Source organism: Patiria miniata, unplaced genomic scaffold (assembly GCF_015706575.1).
Source record: "Patiria miniata isolate m_02_andy unplaced genomic scaffold, ASM1570657v1 HiC_scaffold_9, whole genome shotgun sequence".
In the NCBI taxonomy this organism is placed as follows: domain Eukaryota; kingdom Metazoa; phylum Echinodermata; class Asteroidea; order Valvatida; family Asterinidae; genus Patiria; species Patiria miniata.
In genome coordinates, this window is record NW_024037076.1 from 7,107,046 (window position 1) to 7,130,559 (window position 23,514).

The 23,514-nt window shown below is 39.8% G+C and overlaps 1 protein-coding gene across 1 annotated transcript; it reads right to left on the minus strand.

Moving 5' to 3' along the window:
* Positions 1-53: 53 nt before the first annotated feature.
* On the minus strand, positions 54-22,289 carry LOC119720175 (endothelial differentiation-related factor 1 homolog). The gene is made up of 7 exons (XM_038189743.1): positions 22,187-22,289; positions 21,972-22,067; positions 19,050-19,101; positions 17,392-17,469; positions 7,197-7,279; positions 6,082-6,175; positions 54-960 (listed from the first exon to the last, which is right to left on the minus strand). The coding sequence occupies exons 2-7, from the start codon at positions 22,047-22,049 to the stop codon at positions 908-910; spliced, it is 438 nt and encodes a 145-aa protein (XP_038045671.1). The 5' UTR covers positions 22,050-22,067; positions 22,187-22,289; the 3' UTR covers positions 54-907.
* Between the last annotated feature and the right edge of the window lie 1,225 nt (positions 22,290-23,514).

Genomic DNA, 23,514 nt, shown 5'->3' on the forward strand with positions numbered 1-23,514 from the left:
TAATAATGATGTAGCGCCTTGAGCACCAGTCCTGGTGGATACGTGCGCTTTATAAATGGCCACTATTATTATTATTATTATCATGATCCAACTCGATATTGCACGCAAAACAGTCCATCACGTCTTGTTGTAGAGCCCTCACAGGCTATTGATGCGATCACAATAGGTATCGTGCGCGGGAAAACAAAATGGCGACATTGTAGACCAGAAATGTGGTTAGCTATTTTTCCGGATTGCTAATCGATATGCGTGATAGCATTGCCTTTTTTAAAGTAATTTTTATTGAATGATCTGGTTTGTATTTTTGTGTGTGTGCAAGAAGTCTGTTTCTGCAAATAATATCACAAAAAGGATACATTGCAACACACTTCATTTTAAAGGTAAAGACTTTAAATTACCCCGCGCGGCGCCGCCTGCTATACACACGCACGCGCATCATCAAGTGAAATCTATGCAGCACCCGACAAAAAAAAACTAATTAGAAAATCGCTGTGTACAATCCTGTGACAGTTTCAAAGATTACACTCTAAATAACCGTCCCTATAACTTTAATTTCTGCCCCCAACCTCCAAACCATGCTTGCGCAACACGAACTACGCTTGGGGTGCAGCAATAGAACAGTGTGAAATGGAACTGTAAAAGATCATTGAAAAGGAAATTTTGTGATTTTTTTTTCCAAATCATTTTTTTTTTTTAAATGGGGCGGCCTGTTTTAGTAGGGGCGGGCGGGGACGATCACCAATTTTTTTTTTTTATGTGGCCTAATCTCTTGAGTCCTTTCTGAATTATAAAATAAGAAAACTAAAATGGTTCTCATGACACTGCCGATGATTAAGATGATGATGATGAAGATTTTCCTCCCTTTTTTTCAGCGATGGCTGCGACTCGCATCTGGAGGTAAGTGCCATTACTTCTTACCTCCAAGCGGTACTCCAATGTCCTTGCCTCTCAGCTTCAATCCTGTTAAAACATAAACAAAAACCTCAGTGCACTATTTGTATGGGCTCCATATGCAAGAAAACTAAACAACGCTGTGTGACCACTAACAAGAGCTCCAACTTAGGGAACACGCTGCATGGGTGCATTGGTCCACAAATGTATCGGGTTGCGTATGAATAACATCCATTTTTGATTGTGGGAAAATGAACAAGAATTGACCCTCATTTGGTGGGATGTCAGTTTTGACTGTCGCAAGTGTAACTGACTAGGACTGGTGACTGGAGGGGTGGTGACAGAGATCCTGAGAGGACACCCTTCAGTCCGACATCATTTCACCTGTGAAAACTCCTCTGCTCACAGATTCAACTTTTTAAAAGTAACTTTTCACAACTAATCCTAATCAATCTCTGGCGTCATAACTGCATTCCAGTTACTGTTATATAAATATTTTGTGTAACATTAATTTCAGATGTGATGCTGTTAATCATATCATTATTTGTTTTTAACCAACTTGCATGTGATTTTGTTTCAATTTAAGGGGATTATTCTAAATTAGCTTGGAACTGGCCTACATGTCTGTGCTGAAGAATATTCCGATGGGCAAACTGGTGCAATTCAAGTGTCATCCTTTAATTCTTGATATGTATACATGTACATGTATAAGATCTAGAGCAAATAATTCTGAACAACATCCTGCAGTTTCAAGAACAACCAACAATAACATGGGCAATTTTGGCATCAAAAGTCTCACTTGAGATTCTTGTTAGATGGAAGAACCAAGATAACATTTTCCCGATATTCCAAGTAACTGAGTGTTTAGGCGTAGCTGGACAGAATTTGAAGGGACCTTCAAAAATCTTGCCATAACAGGAATTTACAGATCAGCTATTTCTTCAGCCCATGTCCCGGTTGATGATGTCCATGTTGCATCATGAAGAAGTAGCTGATCTATAAATTAATTGTCCTATGCTAGAGACTGTCCTCTCACAATGTATGCTGCTAAAGGGGACTGAACAGGATCAAAGTGCTGTTGATGACACCAGTTTAAGTTCCACGAGTCTACATGCAAGTTTTCGGAAGTGAAAGGTCAATTTTTGGAAGGACATTTCTCTTTCACATCGTGTGATTTTTCAGTTTCCATAAAATTCCGAGGGTGACGTTTTTAAGAAATCAATATATCAAACTAATTTTAAAAACTGACTTTTACACGTACATTTTTCTTTTCGAGGGGCCCTGAAGCACGCCACCAGGGGTCAACTTTCAGGCCCTATACACGTTTTACATGTATGCACATTGTTGTTTATGAGACAATATAAAAGAAAAAAAACATGCGGGCTAGTGAAAATGCCCGCGTGCTGGTTAAGAGTCTGTTTCAGTAGTCCGGCCAGCTAGTGAACAAAAAAGTTAAGGTCGAACCCTGCTGAAGGGCATAACACACCGACAGCATTTTGAGATGATTGTTGTGAAGGTTCTGTCCCAATCGATGGAGACCATCTGCCTCCTGCCTAGATCTCTGACATGGGAGTGCACAAACCCTGGCAGGATGTTTCCATTTGAATTACTACATCTGGTGAAGGATTGAGAAGTGCCAGGCCATTCCAAATTTTTAAATACTGTACCCAGCTTTTCAGCTTCTCCTTGGAGGCCTGAAATTTAGGATGACTTGGGATTTGTAAGAATTGCTCTGAAGTGCCATAATCATGTCCAGCTGCAGGTTTGGGTAGTGCAATGGGGCTGGGAACACTGCTTGTAAGCTTGAGGATAATTGACGAATGCGTTGAGCTACAATCCTAGCCAAATCTTGCTGAGCCCCCAACCCCAAGTCCCCGCTCAATGTTGTCTCTCATTGCGCAGTGTGTGCTTGATTAGCTGGAGACAACAATATTGACTGGGGGAGCCGGGAAGTGTCCCAACCATTTTGGCTGGGATTGTAGATCACAAAATTAAAGCCTTGTTCGTGAATTTTCTTGGAAATGAGATATATACATATATATATCCAATGAAATCGTCCTCTATCACAAATTCACAGTGCTCGACACATCTCTGTAGAGCTATAATCATGCAATAAATTCAGAATATGAGCTAATCGAACTTTGGCATATTTCTCTTCTGGACAGTCTGTTTCGTAAAGGCACTCATCAGCAGAATGACAAATTATAGAATACAAGTAGCATCTTACCTTATTTCGAATCCAGTATGCATTTACGTCACTATAATAAGAACACACCTGTCTCGATGCCTGCACTTGGAGACGATTTCGCTTCTCTTATGTAGTGTACCTAGATCTGGCCTACATATGATTATGTACTTCTCTGCTATACACAAATTGCATCTCTTGTTTACATTAGAGTATGGCAGTGCTCTCTGAACAATGTCCCATTTGATTTCATAGTCTTTCCCCTTGTTCTTTAAATCCCATATGTTTACTTAGCTCTGTTCGCGCCCTTTTGCTCTCGGATCTGAATGACTGCTTGTGGTTCGCCAGTCTCGCCTTGAAGGTTGTGGATGTTAAGGGGGGGGGGGGGGGGGGGGGGGAGTGGTACAAGCCATACATGAAACCAGGTGATGTACCTCTCTATATATGTGTCCAGTCAAACCATCCACCCGCCGTCATCAAACAGATACCAGGGGGAATCAACAAGCGTCGCTCCAACATCTAGTCATCTAAAGAGGCATTTGAGAAAGCTGCCCCGGCCTACCAAGAGGCTCTGCAAAAAAGCGGGCACAAGTATCAGTTGACGTACACACCGTGCAGTAGCACAAGGAAAAGGACTAGAAAAAGGGAGGTGACATGGTACAACCAGCCGTACAACAAGAACGTACGTGACAACACTGGAAAGAAATTCCTTCAGATAATAGACAAATGCTTCCCCAAGGAACATAAGCTTCACAAAGTGCTCAACCGGAACACAGTAAAGTTATCGTACAGCTGCATGCCGAACATGAAGGCAACAATCCAGTCAATCAACAAACGGAAGGTAAAACAAGAGGACGACGTCGGTGGTAGAACATGCAGTTGCCCCCGCAATGCCAAATGCCTGCTGAACGGGGAGTGCCTCAGCAAGAACATTGTGTACCAGGCCACCGTCGCCACGAGGGAAGGCAGGAAGGAGGCATACAAATGTACGTTGGGCTAACATCCACAACCTTCAAGGCGAGACTGGCGAACCACAAGCAGTCATTCAGATCCGAGTACAAAAGGGCGCAAACAGAGCTAAGTAAACATATGGGATTTAAAGGACAAGGGGAAAGACTATGAAATCAAATGGGACATTGTTCAGAAAGCACTGCCATACTCTAACATAAACAAGAGATGCAATTTGTGTATAGCAGAGAAGTACATAATCATATGCAGGCCAGATCTAGGTACACTAAATAAGAGAAGCGAAATCGTCTCCAAGTGCAGGCATCGAGACAGGTGTGTTCTTACTTCAGTGACGTAAACACGTACTAACTTCAATGATGTAAGGCACGTAACATGTGCGCGCTAGATTCGAAATAAGGTAAGATGCTACTTGTATTCTATATTTTGTCATTCTGCTGATGAGTGCCTTATGGTACGAAACAGGCTGTTCAGAAGAGAAATATGCCAAAGTTTGATTAGCTTATATTCTGAATTTATTGCATGATATATGTGTATATATATACCAATAACCTTGACCTGTGAATCAAAAGGCTTTGACCTTTTGACCCCAAAACCAAACCCAACTTGCCTGTACCCAAGGAAAACCCCCTACAGAAGTTAGAAACCCAAATCTCATTTTTAACTCAACTTATCATCCGGAAACCATGTACATTTTACTCACCACGGTGACCTTGACCTTTGACCCCCCAAAACCAAACCCAACTTGCCTGTTCCCAAGGGCAACCCCCTACAGAAACCCAAATCTGATTGCATTTTATGTCAAATTGTGCTAATACTGGTCCTACCCAGACACGCAACTGGAAATTAAAAAAAAAGAGGAAATTCCAAACCATACAAGACTTTATACAGTGTTTTTCAATTTGTAATGGCATTCGTGAGAAGTAAAAAAAACAGGAAATCAATGGATTCGAGGAAAGCTTGCATGCCAGTGATACCAAAAATGTGAAATGTTTAAAAGTTAATAAAAATTTATGACGTGATTTCAGATTTTGCATGGCACACGTTTTTGAAACTGTGTGCATACTTGTATATCCATATACCTAACAGACCTACAACAAAAGAATTTTGAATTGAGCCATAACATTCATGAGATATGGCGTTAAGCTTCAAAATTTCAAAAATATATAAAAATCACATGATGACTTCATGATGACGTCACCTCAATCTTCGCCTACTATACATCCCGGTCTACCTACATGTTTCAACCCAATCGGACTTACAGTGAACTGTAGAGATATGACTTTAAAATATGCACATTTATGATGACGTCACGTAACCCAACTTTTCGGGACACTATGCATATGGCAACTTTGAATGATGTAGCCTATGACTGGTGAAGTTTCTTTTTAAAGGTTTCATTTTTTAAGAGATTGCTTTCATTGTAATCACGTGATTACGGTCGTGATTACGTGACAATCAAAAAGTGAACATGCGTGGAGAAGTTCTGTGTATTCCAATACGATTACTATGGTGCCAAATAAAGTGTTGATCACACATAAAAAAAATGTATGGAACTAAAAGGACAAGAACAGTGTTATGTTTAGCAACCATTTTAATGGAAAAAGCCAGCTTTTCAGTGTACTTTTCTAATTATTTTGAACTGTTTTGGTTGACAGCTTCGAACTTAGGTGAGCTCTGGATTTTTATCTTGCATGTTTACTGTAAGGGAAAAATTTAAAGAAAATAAAAAGTTGTCGAACACGGAACATTTAATTTTGTAGTGTCCCCTTCTCAAAATCTGACTTAAATATTTGCTAACAAATGACCATCTATAAGAGAACGATTACAACCCATTAAAGACGCTGCTATTAGCGGATTTAAGGTTAATGTTTTTGTGTACGTTTTGTTGCTGTTGTTGTTTTTAATTTTTGTTTGTTTTTTGTTTTGTTTTTGTTTCTAAAAATGCTGGATTCGCCCAAGCCTGGTTTTAATCTCTCTTTTTTTCACATGGGGGGGGGGGGGGGATCCTGCATGGAGTTCCTATGTTTACCACTTACCAATGATACGCTCTATCTTAGCTAGGATGGCCTGGTTGGGGATAGCTCGACTTGCCTCATAGTCATTGATGACCTGTGGTTTCTCATTAATTTTCTGGACACGAAACAAAAATAATACATGAAGAGTAGATGGAAAGATTGAGCTGCTAATTACAAAGTATACAGGGTGAGTAAAAAAATACATCCCTATGTGAATTCTTTTTCGTTTTGCTGAAAAGAACACTTACATTGTTTGTGATCCGTGAACAGAACTTTACAACAGTGTTTGTGATTACACCTCTGTGATTTGAATGATTCTTGTACTAACAGAAAGCTTATTAATTGGGCATTCATATCCTAGATATCCTAGATTTTGAAAGTGCTACATGTAGAACTTCATTAAATAATTGGTACTGCCATTTGAGTTACCTTTTTTTTGGACTCACACTGTACAGGTTGCGCCACATACAAAATTTACTTCTATTGAGTAAAGACAAGTGTTTTTAATCAATGTCGAAGCCAACTTATCCCATCCCCTTCATGCATTCTTGTAATATGAATATTATGAACCATCAAATGAGGTTCTACCAGGCACCTAAAAAAACAGCACAAGAGGTATAACTGACAAAGTGTAGAATGAGCTGTCTTCTAATGAAGTCAATCTTCATGGTTTCATGAACGTATCTTTCCAATTTCCACCCCACCTCAACAGTTTCTTTGGGGGACCACCATCACTCCAAACAAAAATTGAAACTGCAGAAAGAGTATGCTCTTTCAAATTTATCAGCAAATCATTGAAATGATATGAAGGTGTAAAGGGGACAGTTGAGACAATTGTTTTAATTTCCCCAAAGTTTCTGGAAATTTAACATGGGTTTTCCAAAACATTTTGTTTCCACTTTGAACAAGAAGCAAAGATCAGCTATTGAAAAAAGAAGCAGGACACTCAAAAAGAAAAATCTAATTTATTTTATACAATGTATTTGCAATGTCTCATTGGCAAGACAAAACATACATAATGCTTACACGTTCCAATTCAATTTGAAAATGTATTGTTTGGGTGCCAAACACTGGACAGTGGAAAGCTCATACTTTCCTTACTGGAGCTATGAAAGCTAAACTATTGGATGATTTACCGTTGCAAGCTCTTTCTGCGTCATTTCCTTCGCCTGCCTACCACGTTGAATCACCATGCCTACTTCCATCTTCACTTTCTCATCTGTCAAAAAAAAGGGTGAAGGAGTGAAAGGCACTTTCAAATGTTTAATCTTTTGCAAGGGCCATGAAATTAATTTTATAATGAAGGATTGAACTATCTGCAAATATTGTGTAAATATAGACACTCATTCTTTCCAGCACTATCTCTTTTACTATACCAGAGGGTGAAGTTTGCCAGACATTGGTCATTTCCCAACTTTTAACCATGTTTTTCTTAAAGGGACGATACAACATTTGCAAACATCCAAAAACAAAATGATCAAATTACCATGAAATTCTTTACTGGACTGTTAGGGAATGCAGTCTAACGCATTCTGTACAAACATGGCTCCTAGTGTGCTGACATCTTTAAGTAAAGTGGTATTTTTGTATCAATTTCCAGCGTTGGAGAAAATTTGCTTTTTTAAAAAACTGCTCCAAATTTTTCTAATTTAGTTATTCTGCATTTTCTTTGCAATTGATAACACACCTTTGAAGGGGTACAAGCCAGCTAGACTGATTCTCTGACCTTACAATTCCACAACGTCTATAAATTGCTTCGTTTCATCTTAAGTGGGGTCAGGGGCCAAGAACATGATTGGTTTTCTTGGTTTTTCCAGTATCTATGAACCCAAAACGTGAAACAAGTCAGTGTGACAATATTTGCTTCAACATACTATTTCTCCAAATCCATTTCTTTATGAAAATTGCAGCAAAAGCAAATGTTGTACATTCCCTTTAGCACTTTTGTATTGCCTAAATATTGCCTGTTGCTACCTGGAGCCCCACTTAAGCCATTTAACTGTTCCAGTATGAGGACGATCGTAGCTGCCATGACAATTAGGCCTAAGCGTGGTTATTGCTGGTAGTCATCAAAATGTGCACTTGTTAAATGGGAGAAACGTGGGGCAACAAGCATCTCTGTACCTGGACATGATCCTCCAGTGGACATACCTATATTTGTGGATGTATCAATTAATCCAGGCCCCAATTATGACACCAATTTCCATGAGCCACATGTCGAACTGACTAATGTGAATGACGTAAATGTGACAACACAGTCTGTATTCCCTGCTAAGCCAGTCTACATCAAGTTCACACGGGACCAACTCATTGCCTTACATTCAACTTCTAATCTGAATGGCTTGTTTAGATTCAGAGGCAGGAGAAGCAAGAAATCAACTCCTACTGCTGAGTGTAGCTAACAGATGATGATGCACACCTGCACAACATTCAGTTCTCCAACAGCTGCCTAGAACTAATATTATGGATCTCCCCACACAACCTGCAGGTGTTAATCATCGCACTTCAAAGACTCTCAACTTTGTCCCTGTAAAATAACACTCTCCCATAATTATTGTCAATATATTTACGTTCGATAATTCTTAAAAAAATAATGGAAAATTCAGGTCGTTCGCACCACATGCACAACGCTAATCAAGACGGGAAGCTGGCCAAAACTCCGAAGTGTGTGATGCACTGTGCATGTGTGGCGCGGCCGACAGACCTCGTTTTTACGTTCGAAAATTTCGGGAAACACGCTACATTGTATCACTCCAAATACGAGAAGTGCGATCTCAAATTGAACTCTTGAACACGGAAAATACATACACAGACAAGCTAGATCAATTCTGTGAATTAACTTGCAAAAATGTTCTTTCTCCATCGGTGTTTTCTTGGCATTTTTTACGATGTCGAATCCGACCAGTTGACAGTGCACCGGCCTGCATGCACCATCAATCGCATAGCCATGCCATAGCCATAGCCATGCAGACTGGTTACCGCATTTTCATCATGTCTTCTAAATTGGCACCTGCGCGGCGCGGCGGGAACCAGTCATCGCTGCATTGAGCTAGGTTTACGCATGTGTTTATAGTCACCGTGACATTGATTTGTGAAGTAGTTATATCGCGAAGCGAATTTGTAAAAATGACGGAGGTTTCTTTTGAAAAAAAATAGCGAATGTAAGTAAGAAAACAAATAAATACAAGCATTTTTTGACGCAAAAGGGTTGTTGAGAGGTATTTTGTGAAGACAGAAAAGACAACAAGATTTTATTTTTATTTATTCAATCATTATGTTTTTTGTTTTTTGGAATTGCCGATAAAATTTTAAGGGTCGCAGCCTAAAAATAGGGTCAGTCGGGTAACCGGGAGCAGAAGTATTTTTTTTTGGCTTTATTAGTTCTGTTTACTGAAAACACTGACAAAATAGATGAGAAATCAGTTGGAAATGGGTAAAAGCGAAATGTACTTACGACCTATTTTCGTACCTAGGTCTCCTTTATCGATCACGTTTGTTTTCACATCACGTAAATGATAGAACGTAAATGGTAACGACACGAAAATTTAATTACCTACATCAGATGGATTCTAGATTTAGTCCACGTGGAAGGTTTCTGAAGTGAGAGGTCAATATTTTTTGCACGATATTTCTCTTTCACGTCATGCGATTTTTCAGTTTCCATAAAATTCTGAGGCTGATTTTCTTAAGAAAACAATGTACCAAAAATTATTTTAAAAACTCTTGACTTTTACACGTTAATTTCACTTTTCGAGGGGCCCTGAAGAGCACCACCAGGGGTCAACTTTCAGGCCCTATACACGTTTTACATCTATGCACATTGTTATTTACGAGACACTCTACAAAAGAAAAAAACATGCGGGCTAGTGAAAATGCCTGTGGACTAGTTAAGAGTCTGTTTCAGTAGCACGGATGGCTAGTGAAAAAAACGTTAAGGTCCACCATGATAATGCATGCTTTTTAATGTATATATTTTTAGCTGTTCCAATTTCAATTGGGAACAGCTTTTGTTTTCGTTAAAGTTTTTTTTTTTTTTTTTTTTTGCTTTTTCGCTTAAAAGCGGAAAAGCATTGTTTTTGTTCAGATTTTTTTTTTTTTTTTCCCTCTTGTTCTTACCCCAAATCCCATAGACTTTGTACACGTTTATTCACCGCGGCATTTTGGACCTTAAACTCGTATTCTAATGAAACTTGTCCCATGTAAAGACCTCATAGTGACATTGTGTCCCGAAGAGTGACGTCACGATGACGTCATCATGGGTCACGTGACGTCATCTGAAATGTGCAAACTTTAAGACCCTATATCTAGAGAACCGTAAGTCCGATTGGGTTGAAACTCGGTATGTAGGTAGACCGGGATGTGTTATAGATGAAAATTGAGGTGACGTCATCATAACGTCATTGTGTGATTTTATATAGATATTTGAAGTTTTGGACCTTTAAGCCATATCTCACGAACCCAATATGTTAAATTCAAAATTCTTTTTGTATTAGGTTTGTTAGGCAACAGGGATACCGGTACGTACAAAATTTTGAAAAATGATGACGTCATCAAAAAAGCGCTTTTTTGAAACACATATAAGGGAACGTCCGATCGTCATGAAACTTGATGGGTGGGTTTATAATAACACTATTACACAAAATCTTTAATGACATCACGATGACGTCATCAGTAGATTTTTTACAATTTTTTTAATATTGCCAATTTTATTCTGCTTACAAAATTTGACACTTTTATTAATCCGATTGTTTCAAACTTGGTACTGACTAAAACCACAATAAAATAATGAGCAATGCCAATCATTGTTACGATGACGTCATCATTAGACATGTGACGTCATTGTTAACTTGCATATTTTAAGTCCCTATATCTCATGAACAGTAAGTCAGATTGGGTTGAAACTTGGTATGGGGGTAGGCCGGGATGTGTTACAAATAAATATTGAGGTGACGTCATCATGACGTCATTTTGTGATTATTTTTTAAATTGTGAAGACTTTTGACGTATCTCACAAACGCAATATTCCAAAATCAAAATTCTTTTTGACTTATAAATGCACACAGTTTTGCATAATAACAGAAAAACATGACCTCAATTTAAAAAAAAACATAATGCGGAAAAGCCGTATGTTCTGTTGGAAACAGACACAGGCCTCTAGTTAGCTGTTTCGGTGTACACACCGTTTCGGTGTACACACCGAAACAGCTCTTGTTTCTGTTATTTTTTTTTTCTCTGTTTTTTTTCTTCCACTATTTTTCTCATAGGATAACACGTGTTTTCGTTCTACAAGTCACTTTTGGCTTTTTTTTCAAATCTGATCGACTTCAAACCTGGCACACACTTAGACCACCATCTGAAGATGTATGCCGAATCATGACGTCATCACGTGTCATGTGACGTCATCCTAAAAGAGCATACTTTAAGGCCCTATATCTACAGAACCAGAAGTCCGATTTGGTTCAAACTTGGTATGCAAATATTCCGGGACGTGTTATAGACGAAAGTTGCAGTGACGTCATGATGACGTCATCGTGTGATTTTATATACCAGTAAATTATTCAATTTTTGGACCTTTTACTCATATCTCATAAACGGAATGTGGTAAATTCGAAATTCTTTTTGTAACAGGTTTGTTAGGTCATAGATAGATGCACAAAATTTCGTAAAATGTGTGACGTCATCATGACGTCATCAAAAAACATGATTTTTTGATTCACATATAAGGGTATGTCCGATCGTTATGAAACTTGGTGGGTAGGTAGGTATAGATAACAGCATTCAAAATCTGAAGTGATCATCTGATTTTTTATGAATTTTTCAAATTTTAATATTTTCTTCAAATTATGCAAAAATTATATAAAATACGGTCCGATCGACTTCAAACCTGGCACACACTTTAACAACCATCTGAAGATGTATGCCGAATCATGACGTCATCACGTGTCACATGACGTCATCCTAAAAGTGCATACTTTAAGGCCCTATATCTACAGAACCGGAGGTCCAATTGGGTTCAAACTTGGTATGCAAGTATTCCGGGACATGTTATAGACACAAATTGCAGTGACGTCAATATGACGTCATCATGTGATTTTATACAAATTATGCAATTTTTGGACCTTTTACTCAAATCTCATAAATGGAACATGGTAAATTCAAAATTCTTTTTGTAACATGTTTGTTAGGTGAAAGGTAGATGCACAAAATTTAATAAAATGTGTGACGTCATCATGACGTCATCAAAAACGTGATTCACATATAAGGGTATGTCCGATGGTTACGAAACTTGGTGGGTACAATGTAGGTAGGTATAGATAAAAGCATTCAAAATCTGAAGTGACGTCATCATGACGTCATCGTCTGATTTTTTATGATTTTTTCAAATTTTAATATTTTCTTCAAATTTTGCAAAAATTATATAAAATACGGTCCGATCAACTTCAAACCTGGCACACGATTAGACCACCATCTGAAGATTCAGGTCGAATCATGACGGCATCATGACGGCATCACGTGTCACTTGACATCATCCTAAAACTGCATAGTTTAAGTCACTATATCTAGAGAACCTGAGGTCCGATTGGGTTCAATCTCGGTATGCAGATATTCCAGGAAGTGTTATAGACAAAAATCGCAGTGACGTCATCATGTGATTTTATATGAATTATTCAATTTTTTTGACCTTTTATTCATATCTCATTAATGGAACGTGGTTAATTTGAAATTCTTTTTTGCAAAAGGTTTGTTAGGTCGTAGATAGATACAGAAAATTTTCAAAAATGTGTGCCGTCATCATGACGTCATGAAAAATGTTTTTATTTTTTACATAGGATGGACACTTTTTGTATAGAATACGCATGTACATGTTCATTCGACCTGGATGAAACTCCTTTACAGCAGTCCTTAATAAAACGGTCGAAACAGCTCAGTGTTTGTCCACAAACACATTTCTAGTTTTTCTTTTTTTTTGGCTTTTCCGCATAGTTGCGGAAAAGCCTTTCTTTTTGTTCTGATTTTTTTTCTTTCTTCTTCTTCCTCTTCTTTTTTCCCCAAAAGCCCATAGACTTTGTACAGTCGGCTCCCGTTATAGCGAAAACCACGGGACCGGCCAAAATGTTCGTTGTATCCGAATTTCGTAATATCCGATACAATGTTTCCCGTCCATTGTTCACCTTGAATTGGCCCTATTGTGCACGCTTGTGAACGTACGTAATGTACCCAATGACTTTTTCTGTTTGAAAGCAATTAAGAACATGCTCTCTATGATGTGATTTGTCAAAAAAAAAAATGTTTAATGTACCAAACGAAAATAAAATAAACATTACGAAGATCTGACGTTTCATTGCTTGATCATCGATGAGGAAGAAGTCCACGGCGGATGACCTGGATCACTTCGATGTTCAAAGTAAGTAATCTCCCCAGCACAAATTGTGTCATGGAGAGACATTTAAATTGAATTGTCCTTTCATCTTGCAGATTTCAATGTGACAATGTGATAAGCGTTTTCAAGCACATGGCCGAGAAACCTTTGTCATTTACGTTCCAGATTTTCCGGTCCGTCCGTGATCTGAGTAGATTTTACAACTTGGTAGAGTGCCCTCATGAGTCAGTGTCCTAATGAGTGATGATGTCATAATCTTACATCGTGATTGGATATTAACGTCTGACGACTTCAACGTCACGCAAGCGGACGAGCTCATTGGCGTGCACTAGTTCATTTATTCATAGCTTTGCATATGTATGCATAATGTCCAGCGTTGATGGTGATCAGTTTCGTATCGTCCCAGCAGGTTTCCTTTTTTAAAAGTTACGAAATAGCTTAACGTATTTTGTGCTGGTGCTCAAATGAATAAGTTTTTTAATAAGACAATTTTGGTTATAATTTAATAAATAATTTAAGAAAATATTTTTTTTGGGAGTGGGGGAGTAATTTACGGGAGGTCGTGAATAATTTTGAATGAAACTACATTTTGGAGAATTTTGGGATAGTCTAAGATTGTTTATTTTATTTTGGATTTGAAATGGGGTGCTTTGTAATTTTTGTTTAACCTTACATTTTTTTTTTAAATCAAATCAAATCTGTGCCGGGGAGGGAGAGGGTAAATTATGTTTTATTTAATTTCCAATTTTTTATAAGGGGTTCTATTTGGGGGAGGGGGATTATTTTTATTTGCTCCGGGTAATAGGGTGGGGGTTCATTATTTTTATTTGAGTCGGGATTCAAATCCCTTTGTTGAAAATGTGGTGGCTCTGAAAAGAGCCGTTTGGTTTGATTTATCTGGAAGGTGATGTTACACCTTGAAGAAGTCCGTTATCTTCCCCTGTGACATCTTGTCTTGCTGCCTACTGGAGAGGTACTGCAGGATTGCAGCAGCGTGATCATAGACATCGTCGTCCATGTCGGGCTGGCTGCAGAGAGATCGCCCCGAACCTGGTGCATTAGGCTCAGGCAGTCGGTGACATTTCTTGGCCGTTGTTCCTCCGTTGGCGGCTCCATTCACGAAGGTCACGTCTTGGATGAATGTCACAATGGCGATGTGCAAGTGGTGCGGGTGACTGGCACTCGTCATCGGAACCCTTTGATGATGGGCCTTTGTTGTTAACCGGCAGAATTAGGTACAAATTGGGAAAGCCCATTCACAAAGGTCGAAGTAGGTCTTTGATTAATGGCACAATGGCGATGTGCAAGTGGCTCGGGTGACTGGCACGCGTCTTTGCAACACTGCGATGACAGGCCTAACTGCATCGCGGGATTAACTTGACTGTGCGCCGGCAAACCGATTAGCACCTCCATCTGAATACATCTACGTCGGCAACATGAAACTACTCACACAAGACGGACACCTGCTGATTACTAATACATTGTACTGCTTTCAAATTGAACGAAAAAAGCCGTGAGCCAGGATTACCTTTCGTTATAAATGGGTCACTAACAATGCATTTTTACGCAACCGGGTCGCCAAAACCTTTCGCTTTAACAGGAATTTCGTACCGTCCGTTTTCGTCTTAACCGAAATTTTCCCCATAGACATGTGCACATTTTTGCCGGGACCGAAGGTATTTGTTTGTAATAACCGGAATTTCGTTCTAGCCGTTTTCGCTATAACGGGAGCCGACTGTACACGTTTATTCTACACGCCACTTTTGCCATTAAACTTTGTTGCATATCATTCAAAGTTTGCATACATGTAGGCATAGTCCATACAACATAGATGTATGCGGACGAGCGACGTCATGATGACGTCATCAACTAATTTATTACAGATTTTTGAATATTTAATTTTTCCCATAGACTTTGTACCTAGAAATTAAAAAAAATTGTCGATTTTCAAAGGGCATTTTTGACTCTTTGTCAGTAATTCATTTACACAAATCTTTGTCCAAGCAAAGACCCTAATTCAAACAACATTGTGTAATGATGACGTCATGATGACGTCATTCGGTGTTTATTTATGGGCAATTAAATTGTGACACTTTCAATTTTTAAAAATGCATAAGAAATCAACCGTATGCGTCCGTAGCATTCTGTTGCCGGCAAGTGGTAGAGTAGGTTGAGCTCTTTATTTCATTCAGTGTGCGTGAAATCACGTGACCCTTGCTTCCGTTCGTAAAAGGCCAAAACCGGAAGTGGCTTATTATTTAAAAGTGGTAATAGATATGAACTTGCTTTCAACGGTGGTAGTCTCTTGGCTGATGGTATTCTTCAAATCATCTACCGATGACGTCGTGTATTCTTCGAGCGCCCTCTAGCGACAGGTTGAAAAAAAATTTAAATGTATTTTGAATAGATGTCTGTGGCAAAGTTTGTCGGAATCGCCTAAATATTGGTGTATATAATAACCTTGACCCATTTAAGACGTGTGCGAAGTTTTAGGCGTATGACGTCATCAGACCGGTAGTTTTAATGAAAAGACCCGTTTTCCTTTGAAAATTCCTGAAAAATCAACCATGGCAGTTTTTATATTAGTTTTTACTTTAATTGTCGATTTAAGGGTAGGTCGAAAACATTTCAAAGCTTCGAGGCAATAAGCGAACTCAGACATGCCCTGCACACGCTTAAAACTTCAGGTTGACAACACCTCTGCTTTAAAACATGCACAGGACGTCCACAATGTAGATATGTACATGCACGTACGTTGTACATGTACATATCGTATGTCAGTCAGCCCGCAGCGCACGTGTTGCCGAGGTCAAATCCTGTCCACAGTGACCGTTTTAGCCGATTTTCGGCTAATTTTATGTTCATGCATAGTCAGGGACATATAACTGATAAAAACAAATCACAATGCGGAAAAGCCCTATGTTCTGTTGCAAACAGACATAGATTTCTAGTTTCTTTTTCCACTTTTCCCATAGGTTTTGTATACGTTTTTATTCTACAAGCCACTTTGGGAATTATTTTAAATCTGATTACATTGTAACTCTAAACTTGGCATAGTCATTAACCATCATCTGAGGATGTATGCCGAAACTTTTCGTCATCGTGATGTCATCAGGGGTCACGTGACATGGATTTGAATGTTCATTTTTTACAGCGTTATAACTATTGAACTATAAGGCCGATTGGTTTCAATCTCAATATGTATATAGTCAGGGAAGTGTTATAGATGAAAATTGATATGTCAAGGTCACGTGACCTTCACTTCCGGTTTTACCGGAAGTGGTAATTTAAGACCCTAATTACCATATCTCATGAATTATACATCTGATGGGATTGATACCTTATAATATGATGAAGCAACATTTAAGAAAAAATATGCTGCATTTTTATTACCGTGCAGTCTATTGTTCTGATGTTATGATGTCATGAATATTTAATGAGGCAATCTGTATGGTCTTATAACTATAGCACTGTTTGACCGATTGGTATCAAACCCGGTAGGCATATAGACAGGGAAGTGTTATACATGTAGATAAAAATCGGTATGTCAAGATCATGTGACCCCTACTTCCGGTGTTACCGGAAGTGTTAATTTTGGACCCTAACTAGCATATCTAATGAATTATAAATTTGATTGGGTTGACACCTTATATTAGCATTAAGCAACATTAAAGGATAAATATGTTGCATTATTATTAATGGAATGTTTAATGTTTTCATGTTGACGTCAGGAATATTTAATGAGGCAATGTTTATAGTCCTTTAATTTTAAAACTTTTTGACCGATTGATCTCCAACTACAAAGTTTGACTGGTTTCCATAGTGAACTAAAACAACACCAAACACAGACAACTTAGCAAATCAAATTTCACTGACAAAATAATACATGTACTGGTCACAATTTTTTTTCTGATGTACAGAAAACAGCCTGTGGGTTACTTTAGACTTACGATGCAGTTCTTCCGTTTCCCGATCCAGCTTTGCGGTGTTTAAGTCAGTTGTATGCTTTTTATTCTGGGCTGCACTGTCTGTGAAATGAATAAAAACAAAGGCTTGCTAAGGACACTGTATCCTGGAAAGCTCCGAACTGGGTTAGAAAGAACTTTGAAAAGTAGAATATAGACATTCACACAACCATACTTAAAAATTTGGTCGTTTTTGTGTTATTCTTGAAAGAACAAATTCTAGGGGTCAAAATTTTTAGTCTCAAAAATCAAGCTGTTTGGGTGCCAGTGGTAATTCTAGTTGCACATGTTCCTTTGAAACGTTAATTAGAAGATGTGTGTTATTATGGGCCTACTGGTAGTTTTCCATGGAAAAAAACCCACAAGGGTTTTAGATAAATCAAAATACCACAGCTTTGTCATTCTTCCTGGGAGTTTACTTGCGAGCAATGGAAACTTTTCTACTGTTGTAGCATACATGTATGCTCCCACGACTCAGGCCACTCTACCTGATGCATGCTATGCAGGGCAGGCAAAGATCTGGGGGGAGGGGGGGGGTTCAATTTCTGCAGAGACTGCGATATTGAATTTAGTGGCGTTCCACTGTAAAACATAACATTTTCGGCGATTTCAGGAGTCAAGACGATGTCCTCCTTTAATCCCAGTTATGCTATGACAATTTAACTGGCAACATTTTAGTGTTTAAAGGGGCAATAGGTCCTGAAATCCCCAAAAATTTCATGTTTTGGATTTACTATTTCATACATCTGGTTGAAAGGAAACCCACCTAATGTCTTACCGTTCCTGAGAAAAGACAAAAAAGCCCCGGTTGTTTACATCGGACATGAGGGAGTACAAATACGTTTTTCCTGTTGTTTTCAGTCAATGTACGATATACACATTGTGGGTGTCTATTATAACCTACGTATGTACCGGTATACAGCACCATGCTCGCGAACGGCGGTGACCAATCATCACTGCACAAAATGTGGTTTCTTACCTCACACAAGAGGCGAACACTTTACAGATGAAATCACAACTACTTGTAGCACCCAAACAGCTCGACTTTTTGGGGTCACAAAAGTGGACCCCGAAAGTCGTTCTCGCACGCATAATACAGGAATAACACCAAAAAAAACCAGTTTTTAAAGGATAGTTGTGTGGATGTTTATATCCTGCTTTTAAATGTTCTTCCCGATTAACATCATTTTGTTCAAAGCGCGTTTTGTAACCCAATTGGGCTGTTCCAGGTCGCAGTGTCCCTTTAAGGTTGAGTCTCACATATTTGAGGTATTATCGTAGAATCTTTAATTCACCATGCTACATATCATGCAGAGGGGGAGAATAAGAACATTCGAAAGTGCATCTTTATACCAAGTCTGTGAATTTAAACATTTAAATGTTAAAGTTTGATAGTTTTGGTCAAAGAATGGTTACCTGTTGAATTAGGCATGCATGCACTTACAATGGAATTTTCAGATGTTTGCTTCATCCTTGAAAATTACAAATGGGAGTCAGACAGACTTATATGTACAATGAACATGGTTCCTATAATAAATGAACATTTATGCTGCCATTTTTTTAAGGTAGGGTTGGGGATTGGGGGCTTGTTCTATAACTGCATATGTATCCCAATTAATTTAGCATTTAAAAGGATTGCTTACATTTTGTCCTTGTTTCCACTGCTTCACCTCTTCTCTTTGCACTGTTTACAGCCTAGCAAAACAAATCAACAACTAGACCATTCAATATGCCATTTATATAAAATAAAAAAAACAGAAAAACTCAATCAGGGTAGAACTGTTTTCCCTCCATCCTTCCGACACAAATACTGCACGACTCCATCTGGTTTAGTGGCATGTGTGGTACAGAAAAAAATTGCGACACGTATAATTAAAGCACCAAAATTTGCACACTTATTGTGAAAACCCCAGAGAAATAATCTAGAGGTGGTGCCCGATTTTGATGGCTTAGATCAAGGTCAGACCAAGGTCAAAGTTCAAACGGTCTAATACTGTATAAATACCTCTTCCCAGGTGCTAACTTTATTGCAAATCTCGTTTTTCAATAGGACACTTTCTTCCTGCACAGTAGAACGCCGCTATAACGAACATCGGGGGATCCAAAGAAAATGTTCGTAATAGCGATCATTCGGTGTAGCGATTATCAGCCGCTGATAGATTAAAATGGAGTCTGTCCGTTTAAATAGCACCCTCTTGTGCCCTACTTGAAGTGCGCCCTCTTTTGACTGGACTTTTTTTGCCGCTTTGATGCACAAAATTGTTTCTTACACTGTACTTCTAAATTTTATAAAAATGTGTTTATTTATTTAAGGATTTCTTTCTTAATATTGTGCTTGTAAAGTTGTATTAAGTAAAAATATGAATGGAGAAGTTAATAAAATCGACACAATAAACAAAAACAATACAGAGAAAAGACGCACCTTTGGAAATTTTCGTACTAGTTGTTTTTTTTTTATTTGGCACATATTTGGCGAAGCGCGTGCAAGCGTTGACACGACGCACGCGTTGCTTTAATTTGTCTGATAGGCACGCAACATTGTGTAGCTGTAATCGGCGCAGTGATTACAGCTGGCCGTACAGTACTATCGCAAGCTCTGTAGTAGAGCTTGCGATAGGACTGTACGGCCAGACGCAGTCGGGCTAAGCGCAGCAATACTGAGGCCACACAAGTGGGGCTGTCACGCCCCAACTATCGCATCGGTCCCAACTATAGTTGGGACTGTCCCAACTATAGTGCGGCAGTTGGGTCGGCCCAACTATAGTTAGGACTGGAGTTGCGCCGGATGCTTCATGCTTGATAGATCTTGTTGGATTAAATGTTCCGCGGCGCTGGCACCGTGTATTCGTCGTGCATGCATGCCGCAAGGCTGGCCGGTCACGTGGTACTGCCTAGTTGGATGAGTTGTCCAGCTGCTGGGTTTTATTATCCAGCAACATTTTGCAAAATTCAAAGATTGCCATGGCCGGCCAACTATAGATGGGCCCCACCCATAGCTAATGTCAAAGGTCCCAAGTCGGACATGTAAGCAGAGCTGTAGGGAATGTTTTATAATCGTACATCAATGTAAACTATAGTTGGGACTGCCAAATAAAAATATTGCAGTGGCCCAACTACAGATGGTCCCCACCCATAGATCATTTCATTGGTCCCCAGTAAAGTCAGATGTGTATTAGAGTTGTAGGGAATGTTTTATAATCGTACAGCAATGTACACTATAGTTGGGACCGCAAAATAAAAAGATTGGGGTGGCCCAACTATAGATTCGCCCCATCAATAGCTAATTTCAGTGGTCCCCAGTAAAGTCAGACGTGTATCAGAGCTGTAGGGAACGTTTTATGGTTGTACATCAATGTAAACTATAGTTGGGACACCGCAAAATAAAAAGATTGGAGTGGCCCAACTATAGATGGGCCAGCCCAACAATGGAACTTACAGTTGGGACCGTCCCAACTATAGTTGGGACAGGCCCAACTATAGTTGGGCCAGCCCAACTGTGGAACTACAGTTGGGACAGGCCCAACTATAGTTGGGACAGGCCCAACTATAGTTGGGACCGATGCGATAGTTGGGGCGTGACAGGGCTATAGAGTATAGGCCTAGTACTAGCAGTATTAGCCCAGGTGGACTCCCTTTCCTCCCTACGTAACGGAGGGAGTCCAGGGTATGAAGTGCTCAAAACCGGGCGAAAAAATTTCTAACCAATATTTTTAATATTTTTACCTTGTTGAAGAAGCCAATTATTACGTCATAGTATTCTATGTGTCCTTATATATTGGGCCGCTGGGTTCAGAAATTCCATATGCGATGCTGACCGACCTTAATCTGAAAAATAAACTCGAAAGCAACGTTAAACTTGTACGTGTTTGTAGACTCTTTTCATCAGTTTCTTCACCGCCGAGTCTATTCTAATCGTACATGATGTACGTCTGTGCAGCGTGTAGTCTGGTTCCCTAGACCGGACAATTATTCTCGACGCGCATATCACGTCTGGTCCGGGGGCCAGACTATGCAGCATGAATATGCAGTGCGCACGCGCGATTTGCTTAGTAACCACCCTCATACGCACGCGCACTTACTAGAAGGCGCGGTCGCTAATCCAATGACCGAGTGTGTTTTCGCGCCAGTTACCAAAAACACGTTTCGGCTTTGGTCATTGGTTGAGCCTTTTCGTGACATCGGTTCCAACCAAAACTAAACAAATGAGGGCGCTAGCGTACGTGCGCGCTTTCATACGCACGTACATTGTACATGACGTACGACTCTGGGAATAAACTGATGAAAAGAGACTACAAACACGTACAAGTTTAACTTTAACGCTGCTTTAGAGTTTATTTTCCTGATTAATGTCGGTCAGCATCACATATGGAATTCCTGAACCCAGCGGCCCAATAGGTAAGGACACATAGAAATTGAGGCGTGAAATAAGCTTCTGTAACGAGGTAAAACGTAACAAAAATCTGTTCCAAATTTTGGGTGGTCTTATGTAGAGAATTCTCACCCTGACGTTAGTCGTAATGCAATGAAGACTTCGTCCAACCTGGGCTATAGTAGTATAGGCCTACCTGTTGTGATTTAGCTTGTTTGGCAGTTGGAGCCTTCTTCCTTAGGTAGGTAACTTGATCCCAATCTGCTTCAGCCATGGTTTAACTGCACTGTTCCTTAAAAAAAATCTGGAGAAGTCAGCAAATTTCTAAACATGCGTTCGTTACGACAATGTATTGGAACATGCATCCGCCAGACCCCCTAAAGCTACGCGGTTCTTTTTCTACGCATTTACCTTCAATTTGTGTGTGACAACGCGCGCGCGTGTACGTATGAACATTAACAAAGCGTGACCTACGCAGAAATGGAGGGTCGAGGATACTGTAGTCGTCAACCTCGTCCCCAGGGTGTCGAACAGTACGCGCCCATCACTACCTGCTCTCGTGGAAACCAGGTTGGAAATAAAGTAAGGACTGGGGACGAGGTTGTGTAGTCGTGTGCTCGCTCCATTATATCCATAATGTTGTGCGCTATCTTGCCATTTGCGCCATCTGAATAATGTGTTTGCGCATTCTTATGATTGCGCAACAAGAGAAGCGATCTTTTCGATGCCGAGAACCGGCGCACCAACCTCGTTCCCATTGCTTACTTTATTTCCAACCTCGTTTCCAATAGTAAGCGCTGGATAGGAAATTACCTTGCTAAGTCATACCAACCTTGTCCCCAGTGCCTACTTTATTTCCAACACGGTTTCCAATATAGCCTTGACCAAGGCTATCAGTTCCCATTCGAGCTCAACCTCGTCCCCAGTGCTTATTTTAGTTCCAACGCAACCTCGTCTCCAGTGCTTACTTTATTTCCAACGTTGTTTCCAATAGTAAACCCTTGATAGGAAACTTCCTTCCTGCATCCTGGGGCAAGTTCGCGCAAGGACTATAGTTAACCATTGGTCGACTAACGCTTGCCCGAACTCTGTCTAGTCGACGATGGTTGACTACTCTAGTCGACTATTGGAACCAGCCTACTGAGGTTGGTTGCTTCGCTGGTAACCAATAGCCGCGCGCATTCATAACGCTAGCAGAGAGCCAGGATCCAGAAGTTTTGCGATGCCATGGCCAAGTTCGCGCAAGGACTATAGTTGACCAATGGTTAACTAACGTTTGCCCGAACTCTGTCTAGTCGACAATGGTTGACTACGCTAGTCGACTATTTGGAACCAGCCTACTGGGGTTGGTTGCTTCGCTGGTAACCAACAGCCGCGCGCATTCATAACGCTAGCAGAGAGCCAGGATCCAGAAGTTTTGCGATGACATTTTGACCAGCGTTTGACTAGAGACGTTCGCACGTTGCTACCAGTGCGCAAGCGTAAGGTACGTCACAAATCAACCACTAGTCGACTAATGGTCCTTGCCCGAACTTGGCCCATTTTGACCGCGTTTGACTAGAGACGTTCGCACGTTGCTATCAGTGCGCAGGCGTAAGGTACGTCACAAATCAACCACTAGTCGACTACGGGTCCTTGCCCGAACTTGGCCATTCGATACCGCAATTCGCGCAATTGGCTAGAAATGGATTTATATCGTGTACTTGGTGTTGTTAATCACAACGTGCAGTACGTGTTTT

What these genes read in the sequence shown, in the direction of transcription:
- LOC119720175 (XM_038189743.1), bottom strand. Translation starts at nt 22,049, where the DNA reads ATGGCTGAAGCAGATTGGGATCAAGTTACCTACCTAAGGAAGAAGGCT. An exon ending in AGTGGAAACAAGGACAAAAT is followed by an intron (nt 17,470 to 19,049) that starts GTAAGCAATCCT and finishes TTCATTTCACAG; the next exon opens with ACAGTGCAGCCCAGAATAAA. An exon ending in TAAGATAGAGCGTATCATTG is followed by an intron (nt 961 to 6,081) that starts GTAAGTGGTAAA and finishes ATGTTTTAACAG; the next exon opens with GATTGAAGCTGAGAGGCAAG.